General features: G+C 38.5%; 1 protein-coding gene across 6 annotated transcripts in view; it reads right to left on the bottom strand.

Annotated features, from left to right (window-relative positions):
• SDK1 (sidekick cell adhesion molecule 1) overlaps positions 1-24,639 on the bottom strand; it is a 393,578-nt gene extending 368,939 nt beyond the window's left edge. For 2 of the 6 annotated variants that reach the window (XM_080556194.1, XM_080556199.1), the window contains exon 1: positions 22,682-24,366. In XM_080556194.1, coding sequence (XP_080412320.1) covers positions 22,682-23,153 — 472 coding nt within the window. In that variant the 5' untranslated portion in view covers positions 23,154-24,366. Of the gene's footprint in view, positions 1-1,547; positions 1,694-22,681; positions 24,367-24,501 lie in introns of those variants that run through there. The other 4 variants (XM_080556195.1, XM_080556196.1, XM_080556193.1 and 1 more) reach the window with 3 other exon arrangements.
• Between the last annotated feature and the right edge of the window lie 136 nt (positions 24,640-24,775).

The raw sequence follows: 24,775 nt of genomic DNA, 5'->3' as shown, positions 1-24,775 counted from the left end.
ATTGAACACTAAAATCTCCTACATTATTTACAATTCAATACATTGACCATATAGCTGGGCTGCAAACTTCACTTTCCAGAAGACAGAAAAAGTAGAACACTTTAAAATTTTCAGCTTTACATCTCAATATCACCATAAAGAAAATTGTTATTTCCTTCCCTGCTGAACTTTCTCTTAAGTGCCCCCTGCCACGGGCAGGGCAGGCTGATGCTTTTCAGCACATGAGTTCAGAACTGAAGGATTCTGATTTCTGATCCCTGAAAGGAGAGTGATGTTCTAGTACTTTACATACACAAAACACATCAGACTGAAAAGATTCAACTCTGAAAAGAGTATAAAACTTCATCACCCCCTCTCTGGCAGAAGGCTGCAGATGTACAAGATTACAGGAAGTCTTGCCTTTTTTTCTTTTAATTAACCAAAGTCCTAATTGTTAACTCCTCTACAGCACTCTCATGACTTCCCAAAACTTGGCTGAACAATCTATTGAGGACACATTTTGGATTTTCACTTACTTTACTAATAAACAATATCGCAATTCTCTTCAAATTTCAATTCAAGAAGCACTAGGTCATCAAAACCATGAAATGGAAAAGGATTTTGTATAGCAGGTATCTGAAATACCATCTACTTGAGCAATCTAGAGTACTAGTAGCAACAAAAGTAATTAGACTCTGAGCTCAGGAAAATAGTCTTTGCAACTTGCATAGTTAAGTAGTGAAGAGACTGACAACAGAGCCTCTGCAATCTCCCTTACTGAAGGGTTTAGAAAGAACATGAAATAAATATCTGTCAAGAATCATACTAGTATGACTGATCCTGCCATAGCCCAGGAGAATATAATGCTGAACCTCAAAACCACCCTTCTAGCCACCCCCCACTCACCCTTTTACCTTTTCACTGCATTTTAGTTAGTTTACCTTTTGAAAACACACTCAAAATCAAGCATATTTAATTCAGCCACAGAGCAGCAGATGATCAGACAAGTCTTATAACCTTAAAGCAATGATAAAGAAGGCATTACTAGGGAAGATCACGATCCCGAGGGAAGGCGGGCAAGAAGGACCAACAACCAAGAGGTTGAAGAGTGGAGGTGAGTGGCTGGAAAGGCGTACTGGTACCAGGAAACCACAGCCGTGCCACAGAGCTGCGTTTGCTGTTCCTGCCACTGAGGCAAGAGGACAGGAACAAAACTATTGGTCAACGATACTAAGAAAGTCTGGTCGTTGTGGTACTCATCCAGGAGCAGGATGCTGAATATTCAGTAGCAACAGGCAGCACCAAGGGCTGGCTCTTCCTAAATGGAAAACAAGCCAGGATGCAAGGGCAACCCCAGCACAAGCAGCACCCCCCCAGCGCTGGCTGCAAGCCCCCAGCACAGGGGCACAGCAGGCAGATGCAGGTGCAGGTAGGAGAACCCACTGATAATTCTAACCAAGCCATGAGACAACAATACCCAGAGAGCCCCCTCAGAAACAAAAGCTGATGCAGCCAGAAACAGCACTAACCAGACACAAACAACACAGCCAAGGGGACAAGTCACCTACCCAAAGGCCTGATGCAAGGAACATCCACAGCAGAGCTCAGACAAGGACTATGCCACCAGCCCTGAGGCTAAATTGGGCTCTGGGGGCAGAGGATGTGGGGGGGGGTGGAGATGCCAGGTGATGCTCATCAAAGCAGTTTGGAATTAATGTCCTCCAGGCTCTGACAGTTAGACAGTAACACACCTAATCTTCATTTGAGAGAGGCAAAGTTGGCAAGTGAACCACAGCCACAACTTAACAGTCTATGTGTTCCCCTAGATAGCTGTTAATTATCATCAGCTGAAGTTTGTATCCTCCTAAGTGCAGATCACTTCATGTTAAGATGAAATTGGAGTAGAGAGTTCAGTGTAAAAAAAGAAAAGACTCTCTTACTATGGAGGCAAAACCTTTAGGAAGAAAAAAAAAAAAAAAAAGCTTCAGTGATGTTCCTGCCCATTTTTGCACAAGTAACATTTGTGCTCAATGGCTCAAAAGTACAAGAAATTCTACACACTACTCAAAATCTCACTTTTTTTTTAATTTTTTTTTTTTTTTAAATCTAGAGCAAAGCCAAGCAAGACTAATAGGATGTTTCCCATTTACAAAGAATAATTTACAGAACTTTTCACCATGAAAGACATCAAATGAGTGGGGGTTTTTTTGTAATACAAATGATGATCCAACTTCAGTAAGATAAAGCATGCTTGACTTACCAATAATATCACTTCTCATGTACTTGAAATTAAGCTTTTTCTGAAGTACCGTACTGAATTGGGCCTATAAACAGAGCATTCATTTCATTAGTTTTAATAAAATTGTATGGAATCTTTGCTCAATGATTTGGGGATGGAATTTAGCTAAATTAAAATCATAATCAAATCAACCTTCCAAAACCAAGTGTAATAAATTAATTCTTGGAAATGTTCTTCATTATCATTTTCTAGCAAAGAAATCTTTAATACCAAGAGTCAAGTCAAACAGCCTATAGTTGTCATTCCCTGGCTTAATGAGCTTATCTCTTGTTAAGATGGAGCAACGTTTGTAAGAAAAGGCAGAAGTATCCACATAACGGAACCCAATTGCTTCTAATTTGAACAAAAAGTACTTAACAATAAAAGCACCTCTCTTTTTAATATATTCTAACATTTAAGATATAAGATAGACTCACAAAAGGGTTTATGCTATACCTAACTTTGAGACATCTGCTTGCGCAGTTTGGGTACAACTTCTTAGTTATTAGTCTTCCAAACAGTGCCTGAACATGCCTTCAGGTTAGTGTGTCTAGGACGTATTTCCGACATACAGTTTGCATGTATTTGTTCACCTTGTTTTGGTAGGTAAAAGAATTTAATATATGGATTCTATCATATTATGTATCATATTATGTTCTGTGCAACATATGGTTGTATCATGCCATGTGGCCTCGGTGCAGAGCACAAGCCCGGTCCATTTTGTTTACCAGCACAGAGGTGGTATTAGGTTCTGCAATTGCCTTTCAGCACAAAAAACTAGGCCTACCGGTTTTTCCAAGGACAGCATCTTTATCTCCAGGATATCAAAATGTGAGTTTGGTCATGTCCCTCAGCACAAGGAGTTCAAATCTGAAATTCCTGTATCCTGTTCCCAGAAAAATGCCTGTAGCAGGATGCCACAGGACAAGGCTGGAAGTATTTCTGTTATGCAGTTGAAGCTGTCCCATGTACATACTCAAAGAGAAGGATCACTGAATTAAAAAGAAATGGTAAAAGCATATACACGCAAACTAGACTGGAGCTCTTTGTAATATTGAGCAGAAAATTCTGGAGAGGGAGTAGTCTTGGGTTCCTATGCCCGCCTCCAATATTGACTATGGATTTTTTGTAACTTCTATTTTAAACTGCAAACATGACCCTGAGAGTAGGGTCAAGAACATGGGACTTCTCTGGCTGAAAAGTGTTACCAAATTAAGCTCTGCACTGTTACTGCTGGACTATTCCGAGTTACCTGACATAGTTTTTTTTATTTATAAGTAAGTTATCTCTGTGCAGTCATGTAAAATGGGGATCCGAGATAGATTAACCACAAAGTTAGAATACACTAAACTAAAAAATAAATAAATAATCTCATTCCATGTAAATAGCAGCATGGCAACAAAATTAACTTTTTTTTTTTCCCCTGGGCTTTTTTAGATTATTTAGTTCAGTTATTTATTCATTCATTGGATCTATGCTAGTAAAAAAAATAGTAATTAAGAGATGAATTTATTGTTTAATTTTGCTTCATTTCCCAATACAATATTGTGCTTATGTGTGGCTAAGCTTTGACTGATAAATTACGGAGCAATTTAAAGCAATCTTTTCAACTTGTTTTGCATTGTTGTCTTTTTTTTTTTTTTTACTTGACACTGCTCCGTCACCCTAAGAAAATCATCTTAATTACTTCTGAGGTAAATATCCTCTTTTTATAAAAATATTTCAAATATAAACATATGTTTAACTGAGCTTTGTTCTTTTATTCACAAGTATTTATCTGCAGATTTTCCATCAGACCAAATGGGCCCAAAAGAAATGCTGTCTGAAAAGGAACAAACATACAATTAACAGACTCTACAAGTCCTCATCAAACAGCTGTCTACTTATAATACAGATGAATACTCTGGATACTTCTCAAAAGTCTTGTAAGAATCATGTCAAATGAACATACTAATTTTCCCTGCCAATCCTACATTTTCATGTAACAGTAACTAGGTTGATGTCAAAGAACTGAAACAAAATTATATTCCATATGTCATACCAGACGCAACTTGTAAAGATTAGCATATTTATAAGACAAAAAAAATGCATTGTAAGTAATGCAAATATGAAAAAAACTTTTTATTTGTAAAACCATTTTTTCCAATTAAAGTATGCTTTTCTACTTTTCTTTTACAGGATCAAAGAAATTAAATTCCATGCCGTAGGAAAGATCTGGGAGGGAGTAACACCTGATATTGAGCAGGAAGTCAACAATCAGTAATTTATCCTTTCAACCTGTAACGCCATGGTCTAAACAATAATCCATCTGGTTGAAGACACAGAAGTCAGCCTGGTAACGGTCACAACAGGCCAAAATGTTCCGAGTTCAAAACTATGTGGGACAAGAATGATATAAATAACTCTAAGTTTCTAACTGAGATCTGGTATTTTTCACATGAGCCTATTTTGGCAAATTTAGAATTGTCCATCTGAATTCATTTAGACAAACTTTTTCAACCAGCACTCTTTATACCCCCCTTGTAAAAATCTGAAAAGTAATGCTAATTGAAGATGAAAAATTAAAAGCATGTGCTTTCAGCAGAAGACCATTTTGCAAATAAAAAAAATAGTTATTAAAAACAAAACTAATGGATAACTAGCAAACTAAACTACCTTTATTATGGTCATTAACTCTGAAAGCAGCAATAAACTCAGAATATTATTTGTCTACCTCCCATGACATATTTCTCAACAAAGCTGATGGACTAACATGTATTTCAATGTATTCCACATGTATTTTGTTATATTGCCTTTGGTCATAATGTATAATTTAGCTAACCTAATTTAACGTCAATATCAAAATAGCTTGCCAGAGGAAACAGTATGCTAGTTAAATATATACTTTGCCTAGTAGGAACATAATTCTTGTTATCCAAGAATCTTCACAAAAAATACTTACAATTCTCTGACAAACATTTTCATTTTCAAAATGTGAAAGCTGACTAAAGATTAATTGCACTAACTTTAGATTAATAATTATATTTCTGGAATAAATTATAAAACTCCTTTTGAAGGAGCTGAAGCAGACAGATGAAATGACCCAAAATCATTGGATTGATTCATCAACTACTAATCACAGAAGTACTCATTAAAGTATTTTTTACCAATATGCTCAATATATAACAAGTAAAGGTTACTCTGTGTTTCTAGTACTGATAATGACATGGATAAACTATGTAGTACAAAATTAAGCTTACACAGCTTATAACATAGTACCAATAAGTATCCGCTATCTCAAGGCAACTTAATTTTAAATATAGCCTAACGTACAGAAAACATATTGGCCACTACTATTCAAATAATTGTTAGGGGGAAAAATGGCTAAGGATAATCAGTATTTCAGATAAACATGGTATATATGTGAATGTTTTTGGCAGAAGACAACCACGCACTGTTTTCCTCCAGATTCTAAAACGACAGAAACTGAAAGGAGAGAAAGATTATTTTAATGGCAATCAGAAACTGTCTAATTTTCTGTATTTTCTAACATGAGATCTATTCAAATTTGATATACCTGGTTCAACCAACAGCCACCAGAGTAGCTCAGGGTTACAGGGTTCATTAAACCTGATATGGTTTCACCTCAGGCTACAAATGGATACCCAAAAACATTTTAGGCTAGTAAAGTAAAACCTATTGTTAAATTCACAAGCATTAATTAGGGAGCTTTTCTAATGGAACTGCAACACAAAGAAAACACAAAGCCAGACTTAACTTTATTATTATTATTCCCACAAACTGCTAAATAAAATACATTCATACATTATTTCTTTCTATCCAGGTTCCTGTGGAGAAAGACATTTCAACAAGACAAAGGAAAAGGGGGGAAAGAGGGGAACTTTAGGTTAACAAATTCCATAAAAACCGTAGGAGTCAATGGAAGAAAGTTTTGTGAGTCAATTCTTAAATCTAATGAAGAATCTTCAGACAACATTAGCCTGGGAATACAATTAAAAGGCAAAGGAGGAATAATAAAAAATAACTACCGAGAAATAATGACCCACAAAGGTATTGTCTGCCACACATGGCACAAGGGAAGGATGCTTGGTGAAGGGAGAGAATGAGAAACATCAGCGTATAAAAGCTTTGTAGTTACTCCACTGAAGTATCCATACAACTGAAAAAGACACATGGAAAAGGAGGCAAGCTACCCGGAGTGACTTACAGATGCTTACATATGGCCTTCAGAACATCAAAATCCTGAGGACTTTTTAGTCTGCCACCTGATACTTTGGTCTTGCAAAACAGAACTCTGCTAAGAGCAGTGTAGGTGACCCAAGCCCTTCCCACAGAACACCATGAGAAGCATCAGTAGACAATAAAAATGTCCTATAAAATGATGTGATGACCATTTCATGGGGATATAAAATGGGACCATCTTGTTCAAGTATTATATACTCTACCTATAGCCGATACACTCTAAACCCTCACGGCTTGCCAGCTTTTCATATTTCTGTTCATCAGCTAACCTCCATGGTATACTAAATGCTTTGTGGTTGATATTTTTGCTGGCTCCTTCAAGACACTAAAGTTACAGATATATGCACATCGACAACATCCTCAGTTTAATTTTGGAAACCTGTTCAACATGGATGCTAGTTACCTTCAGATAAACATTTTTGATAACAGCATTATAAACTTCCACCGTAAGGAGACTGAGTGCTGACTATTTAATTCAACAGCTACATTGTAGAGATTTGTAGAGTTCCTAAGGCCAGAAACCCCTCAGATTCCACCAAGCTCCTATCTTTGAATTATTAACTATGTTTCAGGTTAACTACTACATTTCAATACTACTTCAGCTTAAGTACTGTGTTTCAGGTTAAGATACTACTAGGGCACATGGCAACTAAGTAAATCTGTTCCAAGGAATATTCTGTAACCTTCTGCATTTTCTGAAAACCACCATTTCTGAGTGCTCAGGAAAGCCCAAAATGTTTCATGATTATTTTATGCTGTTACAAGCATCTAATGAACAGCACACTGGGCTAGTTATACTGCTTGCAATGACAAGCAACAGTTGACATCTGTCCTTGCTTCCATAAGGAAACAAAGCTGTCCTACACTTTATCATAGAACAAGTGCCCAGCATGCTTTTTCTGTGGTACTGGGGAACTTAAAACACACCCGAATTCTAGGAAACAGCTACGAATAAGGATGGGGTAGAAGGATTCAACATGCATAATTCCCATTCTTCATTGCCTCCTGAGCAGAACAAAACCAAACAAACAAAAAAAAACATTCCTCCCCTGAAAATATGGCAGAATCAGGAGTCAAGCCAACGAATACAGTTACTTATAAACACATAATTATGACAGAAATTGTGAATTCCTGTTGAAATAATTTATCAAAATTAGATGTGATTTTTCTAAATTCTCAAATTGTCAAATTTGATCATATTATAATTAAACTGAGTTTAGTTTCCTCCCACTTCACCACTTTTCGCCTCCAGAATCACGAAATTACCTAAACATTGTCCTAAAAAACTGCTATTTAATAATCACTATTTTATGTCTCTAAATATTTTGTTTTCCTGCACTACTGCAAGAACTTCCTGACATAGAAGAGGAAATAAAGATAAGTGTTAAACTGAATACACACAAAACTCTTATTACTCTTATTACTTTTCATATTCTAATTAATATTGTTACTGCTCAACTTAAGTTTACAACATAATAAATGTTTTGTTTCTCTCACGCTTAATACTGTAGGGCATTTATTCTATCTATAATTGTTACATTTTTAGATAATGGTTTTTAAGTTCTTTCAAAGTGAAAGGAGACAACATATTACAAAATTATCTGGGATGAAGACATAAAGGGAATTTCACTCCTATGGATAAACAATCAATATTAAATGAATATTTGAGGTAGCTATCTGCTCCAGAAGTCAGAGAAGCAATCAAGAAAACAATGGACATTGCTATATTTTTCCTTGATACTGAATAGCCCATACCCTGCAGCATCAAGTACAGATCTGCAGTGAAAGGAAACCATTAAAATTGGCATAATATGCTTTCAAGTTTACTGTCACTTATGGATTTTCATGCCATATATATTCTATTACAAATCAAACTCTTAACTGACAGTCCTGTGTTAGTTATCTGAGAATGAAAGTTAGTATCTGAGAATAAAAATTCTTTAATTTTCCAAGACTGTAACTAGTCATAAAAGTTATGTCCAACAAATTTAATATTTGCAGTATCAATGCAGTATTATTACCTTCACCAGCACTTGCAAAGACTTTTGTGCCTTGAAAGAGTTTGCATAGGTTAATTGCCTGGAACTTGATAAACAATTCTGATGATAATTTACAAAGAGAAATGGGATCCAAGATCAAATAGCCATCAGGACACTGAAGAAGATAAATGATAACAGATTCATCTGCCACTCTAGTCACGGTAACCAAATAAAACTCTTTTACATATCTCCAGTCTTAAAAACAATACAGACTAGGGGGTATCTGGGAGAACATACTTGGTAAGTAAATACTCTTTTTGAAAGCGTGATGGGATATGCCACACTTCAGTCACAACACTAAGAAAGATACATAAGAATATTAGACATCTTTAATTTAATTGCCTTTTTTTTTTTTTTTACATCATGGCAATTAGGGGAAATCCTTTCACTAATTTATTTATTTAATTATTTTGGACTGTGAAATACCTTAAAGCAGGATAAATCTAAATATTTGACTGAGAATGCATCTTTATTTTGAATCTACTGAAAGAAAAGGATTAGGCTTAGAATAGATAATGTCTTCTTATGGCTGGGCATTTACATATCTGGTATAGCCAAGTAAAATACAACTCAAAAAAATCAGTATTGCTGTTTCTGTTTTGAATAGCTTCACAAGCATCTACATTTAAGACTTAAGTAACTTTATTAAGTATCTCACACATACTCCAATAGAAGACTGAAGGTTGTGACTGTCATTTACTAACTTTGTGAGCTATCAAACGTGCTAAGCAACATTACAGATTCACAGATTTACAGATTCACAGATTTCTCTAGGTTGGAAGAGACCTCAAGATCATCGAGTCCAACCTCCGACCTAACACTAAGTACTCCACTAAACCATATCCCTAAGCTCTACATCTAAACGTCTTTTAAAGACCTCCAGGGATGGTGACTCCACCACCTCCCTGGGCAGCCCGTTCCAATGCTTAATAACCCTTTCGGTAAAGAAATACTTCCTAACATCCAACCTAAAACTCCCCTGTCGCAACTTTAGCCCATTCCCCCTCGTCCTGTCACCAGGCACGTGGGAGAATAGACCAACCCCCACCTCTCTACAGCCTCCTTTCAGGTAACTGTAGAGAGCGATGAGGTCGCCCCTGAGCCTCCTCTTCTCCAGGCTGAACAAGCCCAGCTCCCTCAGCCGCTCCTCGTAAGACTTGTTCTCCAGACCCCTCACAAGCTTGGTCGCCCTTCTCTGGACTCGCTCGAGCACGTCCATGTCCTTCCTGTAGCGAGGGGCCCAAAACTGAACACAGTACTCGAGGTGCGGCCTCACCAGAGCCGAGTACAGGGGCACAATCACTTCCCTCGACCTGCTGGCCACACTGCTTCTTATACAGGCCAGGATGCCGTTGGCCTTCTTGGCCACCTGGGCACACTGCTGGCTCATATTCAGCCGACTATCCACCAATACTCCCAGGTCCTTCTCGGCCAGGCAGCTTTCCAGCCACTCATCTCCCAGCCTGTAGCTCTGCTTGGGGTTGTTGCAGCCCAGGTGCAGGACCCGGCACTTGGCCTTGTTGAACTTCATGCAGTTGGCCTCAGCCCATCGCTCCAGCCTATCCAGATCCTCCTGCAGAGCCTTCCTGCCCTCGAGCAGATCGACACACGCACTTAGCTTGGTGTCATCTGCAAACTTACTGAGGGTGCACTGGACGCCCTCATCCAGATCATCAATAAAGATATTAAAGAGGACCGGCCCCAGTACCGAGCCCTGGGGGACTCCACTAGTGACCGGATAAGTTAAAGTTAAGGATGCAGTATTTCTGCATCTCACCTATATTTCTTTTTTTTTTTTTTGGCCTCCATTTCTTTATCACCACATTGCTCCTGTCAGAAGGATTTGGAGGATCAAGTGAAGGCAACTGAGTAGGGGAGAAGGAACTAGGGGTGGAAATTATTATTAAGACATTTTCCATCTTACGCTCCATGCTGAGAGTCATAGTTCTGAACTGCCACAGAGCCAAAAAAATCTGTAAAAAAATCTGAGTACAGTTATTTAACTCAATGCCAAATGACACAAAACATTCTTTTAGAAATGTTAAAATAACCTAATTAAAAAAAGAATTATTAAAGATTAAAAAAATAACCAGATAAAAAAGGAATGAATAAAGATTAAATAATTATTAAAAACAGGGCAGATACATTAAAATCAAATTTTGGAAAACATAATTATACAGAGCACTAATATGTCTAATAACACGGTAATTTAAAACTTTCTTTTTTCTATGTAGAAGTAATACTTTGTCTATAGAAGTAATACTTTGTATACAAAAATAAGAAAAAATAAAAGATCTTTTGACCAGCAACAGTAATAGGACTTCACAGGGCTGGAACACACTGAAGGCTTTGAAAATTCCAGTATATCAATCACTATGGACAGTTCTTCATATGTACAGTGCATTCTACTTGTCAGCTTACACCATGAGCTCTGAATAGTTACGTCTTGTGTTTTATTTGCCTCCATGCAGCATCTGACCTAGCAAGCATGCGTACAGTTTATTCGGCACGTAGCCTCTTTTCCAGAACCTCAAGGCAGCTGAGACTTAGATATCTGGAAAAGCAACAGAGTTGCAAATTTGTATGAAATCGACATTTGCCTTTCACGTGGGATGTAAGATTTGACTGAATTATAGGAAATCTATATCTAGCATCTCCCATACTGGTTTTGGGAGCTCTTTCAGTCTAGGCAGTCACGTCCTTAAAACAGTACAACATCTTGTCTTGAAATAGAACAGTAGCAAACATTTTCTTCCCCAAGTGCTACAATATCCACTGTCTTTGGCACATGTTAATAGTTCCAACAGAGCTCTCCTGGTAAACACACTGGTTTGGATGTTACTAAATTCAAGTGCCAGTGACAACTACATACGCTGCACATGCCCAACACCAACACTCACTAATTGGTTTTAAGAAATGTGCAACATGACATAATTTACCAAAGCACCAATGCCTATTCACTTCACGCTGCAATGAATTCCAAGTAAACATGGGTAGCTATGCCATTAATTTTAATAAAGTGACAGCTAACGCTTACTCCATTGCACTGAACATTTGCACAAAAACTGGCTTATCAGTAGTTAGAAAGCCCAGAACCTCTACAGGAAGATATTTAGAATTCCTGTAACAAAACAGGCATTTGTTCACATGAAAGTGTGGAAATCCACACGTAATCAGCACTTCATTTGCAATAAACAATATTAACACTCTGACCTCATCTGTTTTAAACCATCAGGACAGATATTAACTAATGAAATGAATAATTGATCATTTCTTAACCTAATAACTCTTTTTGACCAGACTGCACAAGCACAAAGTGATAGTTACTCTGAGTGACCAAGAGGAGTTAAGCTTGTTGTTAACCAGCTACATGAGCACATGGTTGAAAACTTGTGGGCACGTAACTTTCGCCGAGATCAGAATACACCCTCATGGAGAGGTTCTTCCCAAACGGAAGAGTATATTGGCAGCGGTGAAACGGAGACACGGAACAAAATTAGAAGATTAAAAATACTGCCTCCCAACTCACCTGCCAACAATTCATATTGATAAATCACTTCCCTTTATTGCTGTACTTATCAGTGGGTGAAATCTTCTGTATTTTGTCATTTGTAAGTATAGAAAAATAACTCCTGTTTGCTCTCCAAAGGACATCCTTCATTTAATAGCTATCACAAATGAAACTAAGCATTTAAAGGACAATGAAAACAAAATCCTACGTAGTTGCACCTCAGCAAGAGTAGAGCCTAGACCAAAGAGTATCATCATTGCACTGAGCCCTTCTGGACTCAGCCACTTAGGGGAAGGCACCTGAGGTAATTTTGGAAGCTCCCTCTGCCAACAGCTTCCTCTGCTGACAGGTTTTCCTTTTACCATGACGTATGCCTGTTTAGTTGTGTTTGTGTCTCCTCACTGTCTGCCAACATACAGAGGAAATTGTCTATAGAAAGGAAATATCAAAATAGATGTATTCAGAATAATGTCAAATGCATAAAAAAATGAAAAAAGTGTTTTATCTCTATTCAGTCAAAGAGCATTTAGGCTGAAAGTGATAACACATTTGTTGGTGAAAGCTATTTTGCAGGCATCAAGCTTCCATTCTGCATTGTTACAGATAAAGTATTCATCTCTGCCCAAGAGATTGTCCAGTAGCAGAGCCATATTACATTTTCTCACTAGCTAACCTACTATTTTTGTTTGTTTTTTGCTGTTGTTTTAATAGTATAACAGTATATATTTAATAGTATATTTATCATTATATATATAATATATATTGTATATTATGATATATTATATTAGTATATAATATCACAAATATTTATAATAGTATAAATAGTATAATAGTATAACACCAACAATTTGAAACTGTCAAAATTTTAAATTTTAGATCTTGTCTGGACTGCAAAACTGCAATGCAACTAATTTGCAGTCAAATTTACCAAGTACAACAGTTAATGCAGCAGACTTTTACTGTGCCAGACTTTTAGTGAGCCATACGTATGTCTGTTCAGATTCTAGGTAGCAGAAGACAAAGCTAAATCCAGAATAAAAAAAGCTGAAAATTACACTTGAATGGAATTGACCAGGCATCTTATTTTAATCATGATATATTTACATAGTGAATGTGGCATTGAACTCCCAGCACTTAAAACTTCTGAGTTTGACATGCTTTTGCTCTCAATTCTCAACTGAAGATTCGGAAAAAAAATATGTATAAATATTTTACCAATTAGAAGCTATTAATAAATCATATATAATGAAAATGTGAGAAAGTTTGATATTGACACAGGTATAGGGGAACCTGAAATAAAGGCACTGGGTACTAATAAGCCTGTTTTACTTGTTGAACTAAGGCAAAATCATTTAACCTAGTCTCCCATGGCAACGAACAAAACTGTTTAAAAGTAGAATTTTAGTCTTGTTGTAGGGATAACCAGCACTAGCACGATTAGGCTCTGTGAAAAGGAAACATTTTATCTCAGTCTACAAATTTCAGGAAGTTTTTGAATAAAATATATGTATTCTTTTCAAAAGCGGAAAGCACAGACCTCTCAGGAGTAGTTCATAAAAGCTGAGAGTCTTGCAAACTCTCCCAGAGAGAAGACAGCACAGAACTTAAAAAAGAAATAAAAGAGCTTAAGAAAACTACAAAGAATATTTTCTTTTTAGAATATGTTTTTTAAATGATGCTTACACATACTGATTCAGGAAATTAATTTAACAATTATCCATGATTTTTCTCCATCTGAGACATATTCGACGTTGCTAATGATAAGTAACCAATTATGTTTGCAAAAAAATATTTTTAATGGAAAATGGGAAATTGGTGGGTAGCATTTACCTTAAAATCTGCTGTTTGAAGTGGCATATATTAAGAAGTTTTTTAGAAGTATCTTCAGTTACTCCCTCTTCAGAAACAAAACAAAACAATGCAAAACAAAAACATAACAACAACAAAAAGCAACTAACTTCTTAGCATTAAAAATAGCATAAGGCAAAATACAGGAGTTACTATTCTTGATCTTTTGTCTCTTAGTCTTACCTAACATTTTTGAAAATGGTGGGATAACCCACCATGAAACAATTTTTCTGGTTACCTATTGTGAATAAGGCCTTCTAGCACAATAAAAGCCCTGCTTCAGACAACACGAGTGTCCTAGAAAACCTATTCTGTGGCCCATTAGAGGATAACTAAGGAATCTGTTCTGTATTTCACAAATAAAAAAGAGTGTTTTAAACTATCACCTCAGTCATTTACTAGCAGTAGGCATTACGTGTGTTACAGTAACTAATACAATAACCAGAGACCCGAACTATATTGTGGTAAAGGTTATATCAACCTGGGACAGAAAGATAAAGCAAACAGAGGAGAACAGCGAGGCACACAGATGGGCATACACATGAGCAATTAGACAGTACTCATCAGTATGAACAGCAGTGTTTCCAGAGCATTATCAACTAAGCAACGGTAAAGTTTTTGTGCATATCATAGGGAAAAAAAAAAAAAAAGAAAAAAAAAAAAGGCGTGCTCGCTGAGTTTAAAGGCCATATTTGCTGATGGACAAAGAGTTTCTCCTAAGCAAGGAGTACAGCAGGGAAGAAAACACCAGGGTGCTATTTTACAAATATTGTGTTAGCGTGATAGGTTACAATCAGTTAACCTCTGATGCTGAAGGAAAGAAAACAGCCCCAAACAATCTGAAAGGAAGGTCAGTAGTACCTCTACATGCACAGATTCCAGAGAACTTAAAAACACAACAATCAGTACCCCCATTTAGAAATACCGTGAGGTAATTTCCTTCCCTCCTCCTACCCACTTCAATACTACAGCACTGTGTCACTTGCCATTCGTTCCATGTTACAATGAAAGCATTATCTTTGAAATGCAGCTATGCCATAGTGCTATGCATTTATTTTCCAATCACTGTATACCATTTAGTTATTTCAGAACTACTTAGTCATGAATGTCCTTTGCACTTCCTTAAAGATAAGAAATAAGAAAGAAGGGATGCTCTCCAACGCACAAGGAAGATAACAATGACTGTGTTCTACCGACTCTGTATTAGATGCAAACGTTAGATGAGCAAACAGTCCAATATAAAGAAATGTATTTTTCTATATGTCTAAATGTTAGACATATTTGAATTATAGTTTCATTATTTTCTTAGTACTTCCCTTAAGAGGTAGTAATGCTGCTGAGCAGACTTCCTATAAACTCAATGCCAAAAGCACTTATCAAAGCCACAACATATACAGAGTTAGATAAATATGAAAATGAGATTGGAAGTAGCATCTACCAGATCTGATTTTTTTTTGTGTGTGTGTAATAATGAGTTAAGAACTCTTCAATTTCATCCTGGAATCAATGTGGGACCACTTTAGCAACATGTACTGGAACTATGTATCATTACTGTCTACTTTCTGGTCCAAGAAGGCTATACCCAACAAATTATTTTCTAGATAACTTGTTAGACCTAGGAGTTTATTAAAAAAATATATGGCTTATTGCTTGAAAGGCCATAAAGTGGTTTAAATAGACCTAAGGGACAATGATTTATCTACCAGAATCAACTTTCTGTTCAGGCTGCTGCAATAGAGCATGGAAATGTGAAAAACAGGATTAAAGATTCAAGTTATCTGCCTAAATCCCACAAATGCTTTATCATTTATCAAGAATGACACTTCAGAACTTATCTCAATGCTGTGACATACCATAAGATTGTACAATCCACTTCCACATTTTGCATAAAGTGGTGTTAAAGATTTCATTTTATCAGTTGTTGGAGCTCGTATCATCATTTTCACCTGCTGAATCTGCATATTTGATACCAATGTTAACAAGTAATATCTGTGGAATTTGCAACTTTAGTAGACAAGACAGAGGAAAAAAATACATTATTCCCCTTTTAGGTTTCAAGAATTTAGATGTAAGGGGGCTAAGGGGAATATTCACATTGTCTGACTTTACCTGACAAGCTTCCCTCTAACACAGGGAGAAACTCCCTTAAGTGTCTTTCAGAGAAGAAACCCTATGTTAAGTCTTCCAAACCACCCCTCTAAAGGCACTAACCTTTCTATTTTCTATCCAGCAACACCAGCCTCCAAATGTTCGTGAGTTAGGCTGTTCACATTCCCTTGCACATTCCCTGTGCACATTCCCTTTTGTCTAAACCTGAAACTTCTCTAACAATTTAAACTCATCTTAGTGATGGCTGCCAGGGTCATGCCCCTGGCCACATATTCCCATCACCTCTTTCGCATCCCTGATGCTTTTGTGACCCCAGTTTCAGCTACTTCAGGGAGCTAAAACAGCTGAAAATTACCCTTACAAACACTTACCCTTTCAAAGCCTACATTTTCAACATTACTGAGGGTGCCAGTTGTATTACAGGGCATTTCACAGAGAAAACATATGATTAGCTGCAGACTACTATATATTGTAGTAACAGGATTATTTTTTTTTGGAGCCAGAGCAAAACAAAAAATAACTTTAAGCAAACCAAAAACACTAACACTCAAAGTACAGTGTGCAAATACCATGTATGCCTACAAGCCAAGCATCTGTATGATGCATAATTAATTAAACACTGTATTCATAGATTCATAAAGGTTGGAAAAGACCTCCAAGATCATCTGGTCTAACCATCTCCCTACCACCAACATCACCCACTAAACCACGTCCCCAAGCACCACGTCCAATCTTTCCTTAAACACCCCCAGGGACGGTGACTCCACCACCTCCCCAGGCAACCCATTCCAAGATCTTAAAAAACAGCCATAGTAGTTTAAAAGTAATAAAGCCAGTATGTATGTTAAAATAAAAGGTTCTTCCCTCCTCAACCATGTAACCCCTTGAAGTCAGACCTGTAAATGCCACATGAACTAATCCCTGTAGAACCATTGAAGTTCCAGGGCTCTGGCAATTCAAAGACCATGTCCATAAGGAATCTGAAAGTTTTAGTTAAGTGAAAAAAAAAAAATGCATCTATTTAATACCCATTCATAACCAATAAACTGAGAAAACAATACACCTCCCATACAAAAGTGTGCCAACTACTACACATCTGCAAAAGTGAACTTGGCTACATGTGTAACCACTTGACTACTTATCAGAGTAAGAAAAGTATTTTTTCCTAGGGAATGAAAATTATGAAATTGTCTCAACTACTCTGTAAGAAGACCAACATCGCCACAGGCAGAAAGAACTCCAGGAGCCCCCAACTTCTTCAGGAACAGACCTTTCACAGAGTTATATTTTTGTTCTGCTTGATCTGTATGGCTGGTGAAGGGTCATCTTTGAGGCACATGGAGAGAAGTGTCTTTATTCACTAGAAAATACTCACTCCTTAGTCACTCACACATAGAAACCAAGTCTCACCAATCACCTGCTTTCCAGCTGTAAAAACTCTAAGTAGCCTAATCCAGCGCAATGCTATAGCTGCTAAGAGTTCTTCCTTTTGTCCACACAAAAGTCTTATTGTGTGGAATTTAAAAGATTTGAAGTAAACGAAAGATGGGTTCAAGCACTGACAAGAAAACAAAATACTGAAAAATTAATCAGTGAGCACTATTCAATCTTAGTTCTAAGGTAGGCTGTAAAATATTGTGTATCAGTTTAAAGTTAATCATAATGCTCACGCATAAGGAATGAAGATTAAAGATGCACTGGCTACCTTAGATCTGGCACGTTCTAATCTCTGAGCAAATCTTTCTGAAAATTAATCTAGTTTATATAACTTCAAGAAAAAAGAAAAAAAGAAAAAAAAACATTTTGAAGACCACAAAGGGATCAACAAATCATCAATTTGTTCATTAAAAAGTATTTAAATACATATTATATATGCAAAGGGTTTCAGCATATACAGTAGAAAAAGCTCTTTCTGCAATGAGCTCAGCAGGAGCAGGACTTTGCTCCATGTGGAACGTGATTGCCTTCAGCCTGCCCACAGACTCATTACAGCAAAAAGGCCCCAGTGAACCAAGTAACCAGTCCCGTCAGAATGTACACAGCTTCAGGTAAAGCTGTATACAAAGTTGGTAGATGGATGAAAATCTTTTGTTTTCATCAACACTGCTTTCAAGATGTGTAGATATGTGCTGGTAAGAACAGTAGAAGAAACAAACAAACAGAAAAACACCCTGAGACATCCAGAAGCCCAAGCCCTTCACACAGCTTCGTAATAATTCACTTTAAGATTGTTTATTAACATTTCTACAGTTTGTTTAATCAGCCAGATAATCTTTAAAATATTGGCAAATATTTGTCTCTGTTGTTCAGAATAGACAAGTACGCCACTGAGATGGCAGAACCTTCCAGAATAACCTTTCAAAGACAACGATCCATGGGCACAGCAGATTCCCTTCCCTTTTTCTTAAGTGATGTGAAAGTTGTGCTGCAAAACTCTGAGACTGAACTGCCACAACTTCCCTCTGCCCCTAGGTCATCACCAGTCTAAGTATCTTCTGGTAATACATGGAAAACACAGTGACAAACACCTATTAGATATGGTCTTCCTGCCCCTCTAATAGCACTGTAATAGGGCACTCTCACGAAACTGTCTGAAACACTGTACTTTAAATCTTAACAGATACGTTTGAATTTGCTTTAGGAAGTAGATTAAGTCATTTTTCAGCAAAAATAAGGATAGAGAGCAAACTTAGATTTACCACAGTAGGGTTAAAAGTTGGACGATAGGGCCACAGAAAAAGCCTACTCTCTCCATCCTGTTTCTGCTTATACTTGGCTTGTAACAGCTCCTTCAAATCCATTTTTTATTATTATAATTATATACACAAAGAATTTACCTGTTAAAAAACTAGCACGCGTTTAAAACATTCTTCTGAAGAAAGGGAATACAAGTAAATCCAGTATACATTAATGAGTTTCCAAAAAACAGTACCAGAATCTCTTTCAATTAGAAATGCACCATTCAACATTTAATTCATAATGCTTTTCATTCTCCAGTAAGTATCGCCTTCACATGAAACTCTGTCCTTCCAACAGCAAAATACTCTTTGCAGGTTGCTTATCTTTTCTGCACATCAAATGCAGTTGGAAATTTGCTTGAAAACACTTCCTACACTTAGCATATTTATAAGTTAGAGAAGATCAAATATTTGAATTCGAAAAGCTGGGCCCCAGAAACATTTTCTACTACCTTTCACATCACTGCTTCTGTCAAAGCACAACAGATATCAATACCACCTTAAATACGCATTCAGGTCCTTGTAGAATGCTGAATTATAGATTTCACCAAGTGGCATAAAAAGATTACACTTCCACTGCTGTTAAACTAAGAAAATTCAGACAAGCTTCCCCTTCTTAATATTTAAAGATACCATCTCCTATTGGAGAAACTTAAAGCTATGCATTGGTTTTATCTATTTTAAGATCATTCTGAACTACAGACATCAATCCAAAAGAAGTATATTTTCTAAGTATTAATTCTTTGACAGAAGACGTTGGGAAGGTACTTAACTCCATTAAGACGCACGTAGAGTAACCTAGCACTAGTGAGCTAGATGTCACTACAGAATATTAGTTACTGTGCTGAAATATTTCACCTCTGCCATCACCTTGCAACTTCTGATTTGATAATAATGGTGGTTATCAATTAGCACCTCATCGCTATTTGATGACACACAATGACTTAAGGCTAACTAGCACCTAATACTCAAATTTAACAAAATTGCCATGAAAAGGGGCATCAGGCAGAGGCTAACCAACATAAAGAACTAAATAAGCAAAGAAATGTACACCAATTTTCAGACTCTCACAAGCCAGTTTGCCAGACAACCTTTACATTCACAGACTGGGATGGTAAGTAGAGTGAAACATGCGCAGTTTGCATGGATGCCTACGCAGATCTGTGACCAAAACAGCCCAGAATGGTACTCCCGCTGCTATGTTCATGGGACAGGCCACAGCATTTGTCATTCGTCGGCTTCTTCCACCAGAAAATCACTTCCATGATGAGCAGGTCTGCACCAAAAATACTAAGCTTTGAAGAAAATGCTTGATTATGCAGTACAGTAAACTAATGTACGATTCATAACAATTAAATTTACTTGGAAAAGGAAAACACAATCCTGTAAATCTTTATAACTGTTTAACACAGCTATCAGAGAAGATGGAGAGCTGAAAAGCTAAGTAAAAAATGAATTTAGGAGTGGTTCTGCCTACAGTTCACCTCTAGATCTTCTTGTACATAGATGATGATTCAAGTCTAGAGAATTCTCAAACCACCTGTTGCAGTTGAAAATACTTTATTCCGTTCACTTTACAGTATAACACACTTAATCTCAACGACTATTTAATCTGTTTCCCATGAATTTAGAACCCATATTTCAGTATGCCTGAAATATTTATTTCTTTAATGCTGAAGTGGTTATTACAGAAACATTAGCTGGTTATACCATAGTATTATAATTCATCAAAATAGCCATGGCCTATATATTTAGAACATTCATTTCTTTATCACATAAAGAGATTGGAGTCATGTAATTCTGTCATGCATATGACCACATCATTCCATTAAAGTTTTTTGTGGCTGTACCAGAATGTCTATTTTCATGAAGGTCTTTTATAAAAAAATGTCATCTTATCTCCAAAGTAAATTTTGGCATACAAATGATGGGTGTATTAGAATCCATTTGAATTCAAAGAGCCAAAAGAACCATGAGTTATAAATGAACACAAATCTTGTGAAAACCTCATAGAAGCACTCTGCATTAAGACCTCCACGTTGGTTATCTGTCAAAGAATTTATAAAGGACTAACTGTAAGATGCATTTTCTGCACTATATTATGCAGAAACATATTATAATTGTTTTCTTTTCTTTCATTGTTTAGTGTCTTCTAAACTCCATACCTTCATCTACACCAATATTTCATCTTACTCTTTCCACTTTCCCTCCTCTCTTATTTACTGGTGGGTTAAGCTAACTTGGTGTTAGGAGTTTTCTTTAGAACAGCTTGTGACCATCACATAACTCCTCAAGAGATACAGGACCTAAAACAGATAATGCTGCAAATGCTTAGTAATCTGAAATATGCTATTGAAATATTTTTTCCATAGTTTGTGCTAAACAGAAGTTTCAACTCACTTTTTAATCCAACATGATGGCTAGTTTACTACTAAACCATAGAAAACTGTTTTACATGACATCCACGTTGATTCCTGAATCACTTGCCCTTAAAACTGTCTTGAATGAAATATTCTTGCATTTTTAATGTAAACACCAAGAATAATCAGCACTTGTTTTCCAGAATGAAGCATCGTGCTGGCATCTATCAACAACAAGTACCAAAAGCAACAAAAAAGTTATGTGAATTTTAATTTGCAGGGAGAATTATTTCAGGTATGTCCTGTTTCAGAATAACAATACCCTGTTAGGGCTTGCAGGCCTCAGCATAAGTAGTTTGGGAATGGGAATGACAGCATAAACAAAGCACTGAAAAAGGTTTATGAGGGTGGAGTCCATTATTAAACACTGGCTCAAAATTCTTCTGTATCCTGCGGCTCCAAACTTTCAGAAGGTGCAATAGTAAGCCCTGAGCAGACAAACTAGAGCAGACTTGGCTCTGTAACCTCTCTTCCTCAACTCACGAGCCCATCCAGTTATTAAAACTGAATGCACTGTTGTTCCCTATGAAATACTCGGAAACAAAGAACTAAAACACAAAGACCATTCCCCTTCAGAGAGTATTAACTTCCGCTTTTAATAACTAACTCATCGTCCCACACAATACAGTTCAGCACTGCACGACACATACCACTTCTGCCAGACAATGCACACTGCAATAAAACTCAGCCCAGCAAAGAAAGTGAAAGCTGCGTTTGTTCAGCATGTTATTTTGCGCAGCGAACTGTAATGCTTCTGCCTGCCATTTATTGTTTACACTGTCAAAGGATTATTAAGAATCAAGCTACATTTGGTGATTTTTTGAGAAGAGAATTTACATGCAAAGTGACTGACACTTGATATTTAGAGTCTATTGGTCGACTCTGACCCTTCATTTACAAGTGACTCATTTGACTGCAAGGATCTCTGATGTGGAAATGCTCAGATCCGAATCAATTGCAGTTTTTGTCTCGGGTAAATGTTACTTGGCAATCCAAAAGAAATGAACAATGCTCGAACCGAGGTTCACATAGAGTAGTACTCATATGCTTAAAGAATTCCTTTTACATGCCTGATTTAGTTCTAGTCGGCGGATTTATGAGTCCCCTTCTCCTAATAACTTATCCCAGTGCACAGTGTTTTTAAATGCACACAACCAGCAGTTAACTCTTCTGCTGCCTAAATGAAAATGAACTGACACGACGGACTTATTTAAGTAAATAAAAATGCAGACTTGGTCCCGATAAGGCTTTTGATTCTCTGTGGGAGATGGGGATAGGAGAAAGAAGGGAGGATGAGAAAGGGAAACATGTAGGTACAGTTTGCAAATCCCTGCTCCATAAAGACAGGATTGTGTATAATGAATGACCATTCCTACATGAAATCAGCTCTGTGCAAATCCTGCAGTTTGCCTCTGACAGGGATGAAGTAAAATGTTATATCTTTACCCTAGCAAGATTTCTTTCCTCTTAGAAGGCAGATGCAGCATTTCTATAAACAAAAATGTCTCTAGCCGTACCTTGTGCCAGTGCTTGCAACATGTGGAGCTGAAGCAACAGAAACGCCCACCATCCCCGACAGAAGAAGAAACAGAAGTTTAACTTCATCATCATTCCGTCTCGCCTGCTATTCCTCCGGGCAATGATTTTGCGATCCACCTTTCTTTCAACCATTATTGCCTCACCGATCCCCAACGGATCCGACTGCCTGCCACTCCTGACAGCGCTTTGGTCATTGCTCATTCCGCGCCCCGAGGCCGGGCTCTCTTTGGTGGGTTGGGAACATCGCCAGCTGCCTTTGCCCCGGAGTTTTGGGGGAGCAGAAGCCCCCAAGTCACGGCAACCGAGGACTCTTTGATTTGTGCTCACTTTGCATGCAACCCGAAGGCAGCACTCTGTGTGCCTCACTGTATTATAGTCGCCACCTAAGTCAATGTTTCTTGTGGAGGTATTGATTGCGCCAAAACAACCAGTCAGAAATGTGAAACACATGTTTCTCTGCGCTGTCACATCCAATGCCTTCAACAGAGAGGGAGCAAGTTTATTGGCGTCAGTATTTCAGTAAATCCGGATCCTTCAGCACATTTGTAACAGACACAGAGAAAGCATGATCCATGTTAGCCACCAGCAGACGATCCAGAGTACCTTTCATACCGCAAGGATGACGGAAACTGTTACCCCTGTGATATTCATGAAGCGTGATGAGTTTTCCGGCATGTGTCCCATTCTCCCGCAAAACCTTGCTGTGAAAGTGTTAAATTCTTGTGCAAGTTGGGGGGGGGAAGCACCAAGGAAAAAAAAAAATGCTAATTGAAAGTATCTCTATTCCTTGTGCTAAGGATTTATTTCAGACAATTTCAAGATTAGCCGTGCAGACAGAGTAGTCTCCAGATATCCCCGCAAAGCTCTGCATAGTTTATAGTAATCCGATTTTCCTCTGGATACAAATCTCCACCGTCAACAGAAGGGTTTAGAAGGGTCCTCGAGCAGGTAACTGGGGCGGCTCTGGCCGCGGTTCCAGCGAGCCGTGCAGTCCGCCAGCCACAGGCCAGCGGCGGTGTCACTTCAACTCTCAGCCGGAGGCAGGGAAAACCTCAGTTGATCGCGTCTCCCTCCTCCTCGCAGACCGGTGCCGATGTCTTTCTCGTAGGGAGACCGCGACAAAAAAAAAAAACCACCTCTAACACGGAAAGCGTTTCGCTTCTGGCCGGCTGCGGACGCAGCAAGGAAAGAAACCCTCCGCTGGATGGTCTGCGGTGCGGGGGGAGGCAAAATCTCCCGAAACAAGCAGCAACAAGGTGAAATCCTCCCAGCTTCGCCTGGCTGGGCTCCTGCTCTCCTTGTTTACGCAGCCCGGGGATCCTGCTCCTTCCTCCGAGCGTCTCTCCCGCACAGAGGCTGTAAACACAAGAGAGAACGCGCTTGCCACAACGGCAGCGGCGGCGGCAATAAAACCGTACCCAAAAAAAAAAAAAAAAAAAAAGGCAGCAAGAGCCGAAGGTTTTAACGTTCAAACAATGCACCGGGTATTGTTTCAGTCCCGCCTTCCGTAAAAGTTTCGTGCGAGATGCCCTCCCCCCGCATAAAAAAAAGAGGGGCTGCGAGTCGCCGGGCGAGGAGCACCCCGGAGAAACGCCAAGTGCAAAACAAAGCACCTAGGCTCCAAGTTGATCAAACAAAAATCCTGCCAGCTTCCTCCCCCGAAAAGCAGCCCGAACTTTTCTCGCCCCCTCCAGCCCAGGCTCGGCTCCCACCCAGCCGGGCGCCCACCTCGCCGTCCCCGCCCCGCTCCCCTCCCTCAGCCCCTCAGCGCGCAGCTCGCGGCCGCGCCTCAGCCCACCTTCCCCTGCCCTACACCTAAACGGGGCTGTGTGGGGGCACATCCTCCGCTGAGGGAGGGGACGGGTGTGTGGAACTGTCAGGACTTGGTGTGGGGGGGGCCATTTTAACACAGGTTTGCTCGCCACAGGCGAGGAGGAGGACGAAGCTGCCCCTCCTCACATCCCGCACCGCCCGCCAGCCCGGCGGGACCTGCCCGCAGCCTCCCCTCACGCTCCCGCTCCACCCCTCGTTGGCTCTGCCCCCAGCCCGCCCGCTGATTGGGCGGCGGCCGC

This window comes from Anser brachyrhynchus, assembly GCF_964034855.1.
Source record: "Anser brachyrhynchus genome assembly, chromosome: 15".
NCBI classification, from domain to species: Eukaryota; Metazoa; Chordata; class Aves; order Anseriformes; family Anatidae; genus Anser; species Anser brachyrhynchus.
Note: the sequence above shows the minus strand (reverse complement) of the source record. Positions and strands in the feature narration are given on the sequence as shown.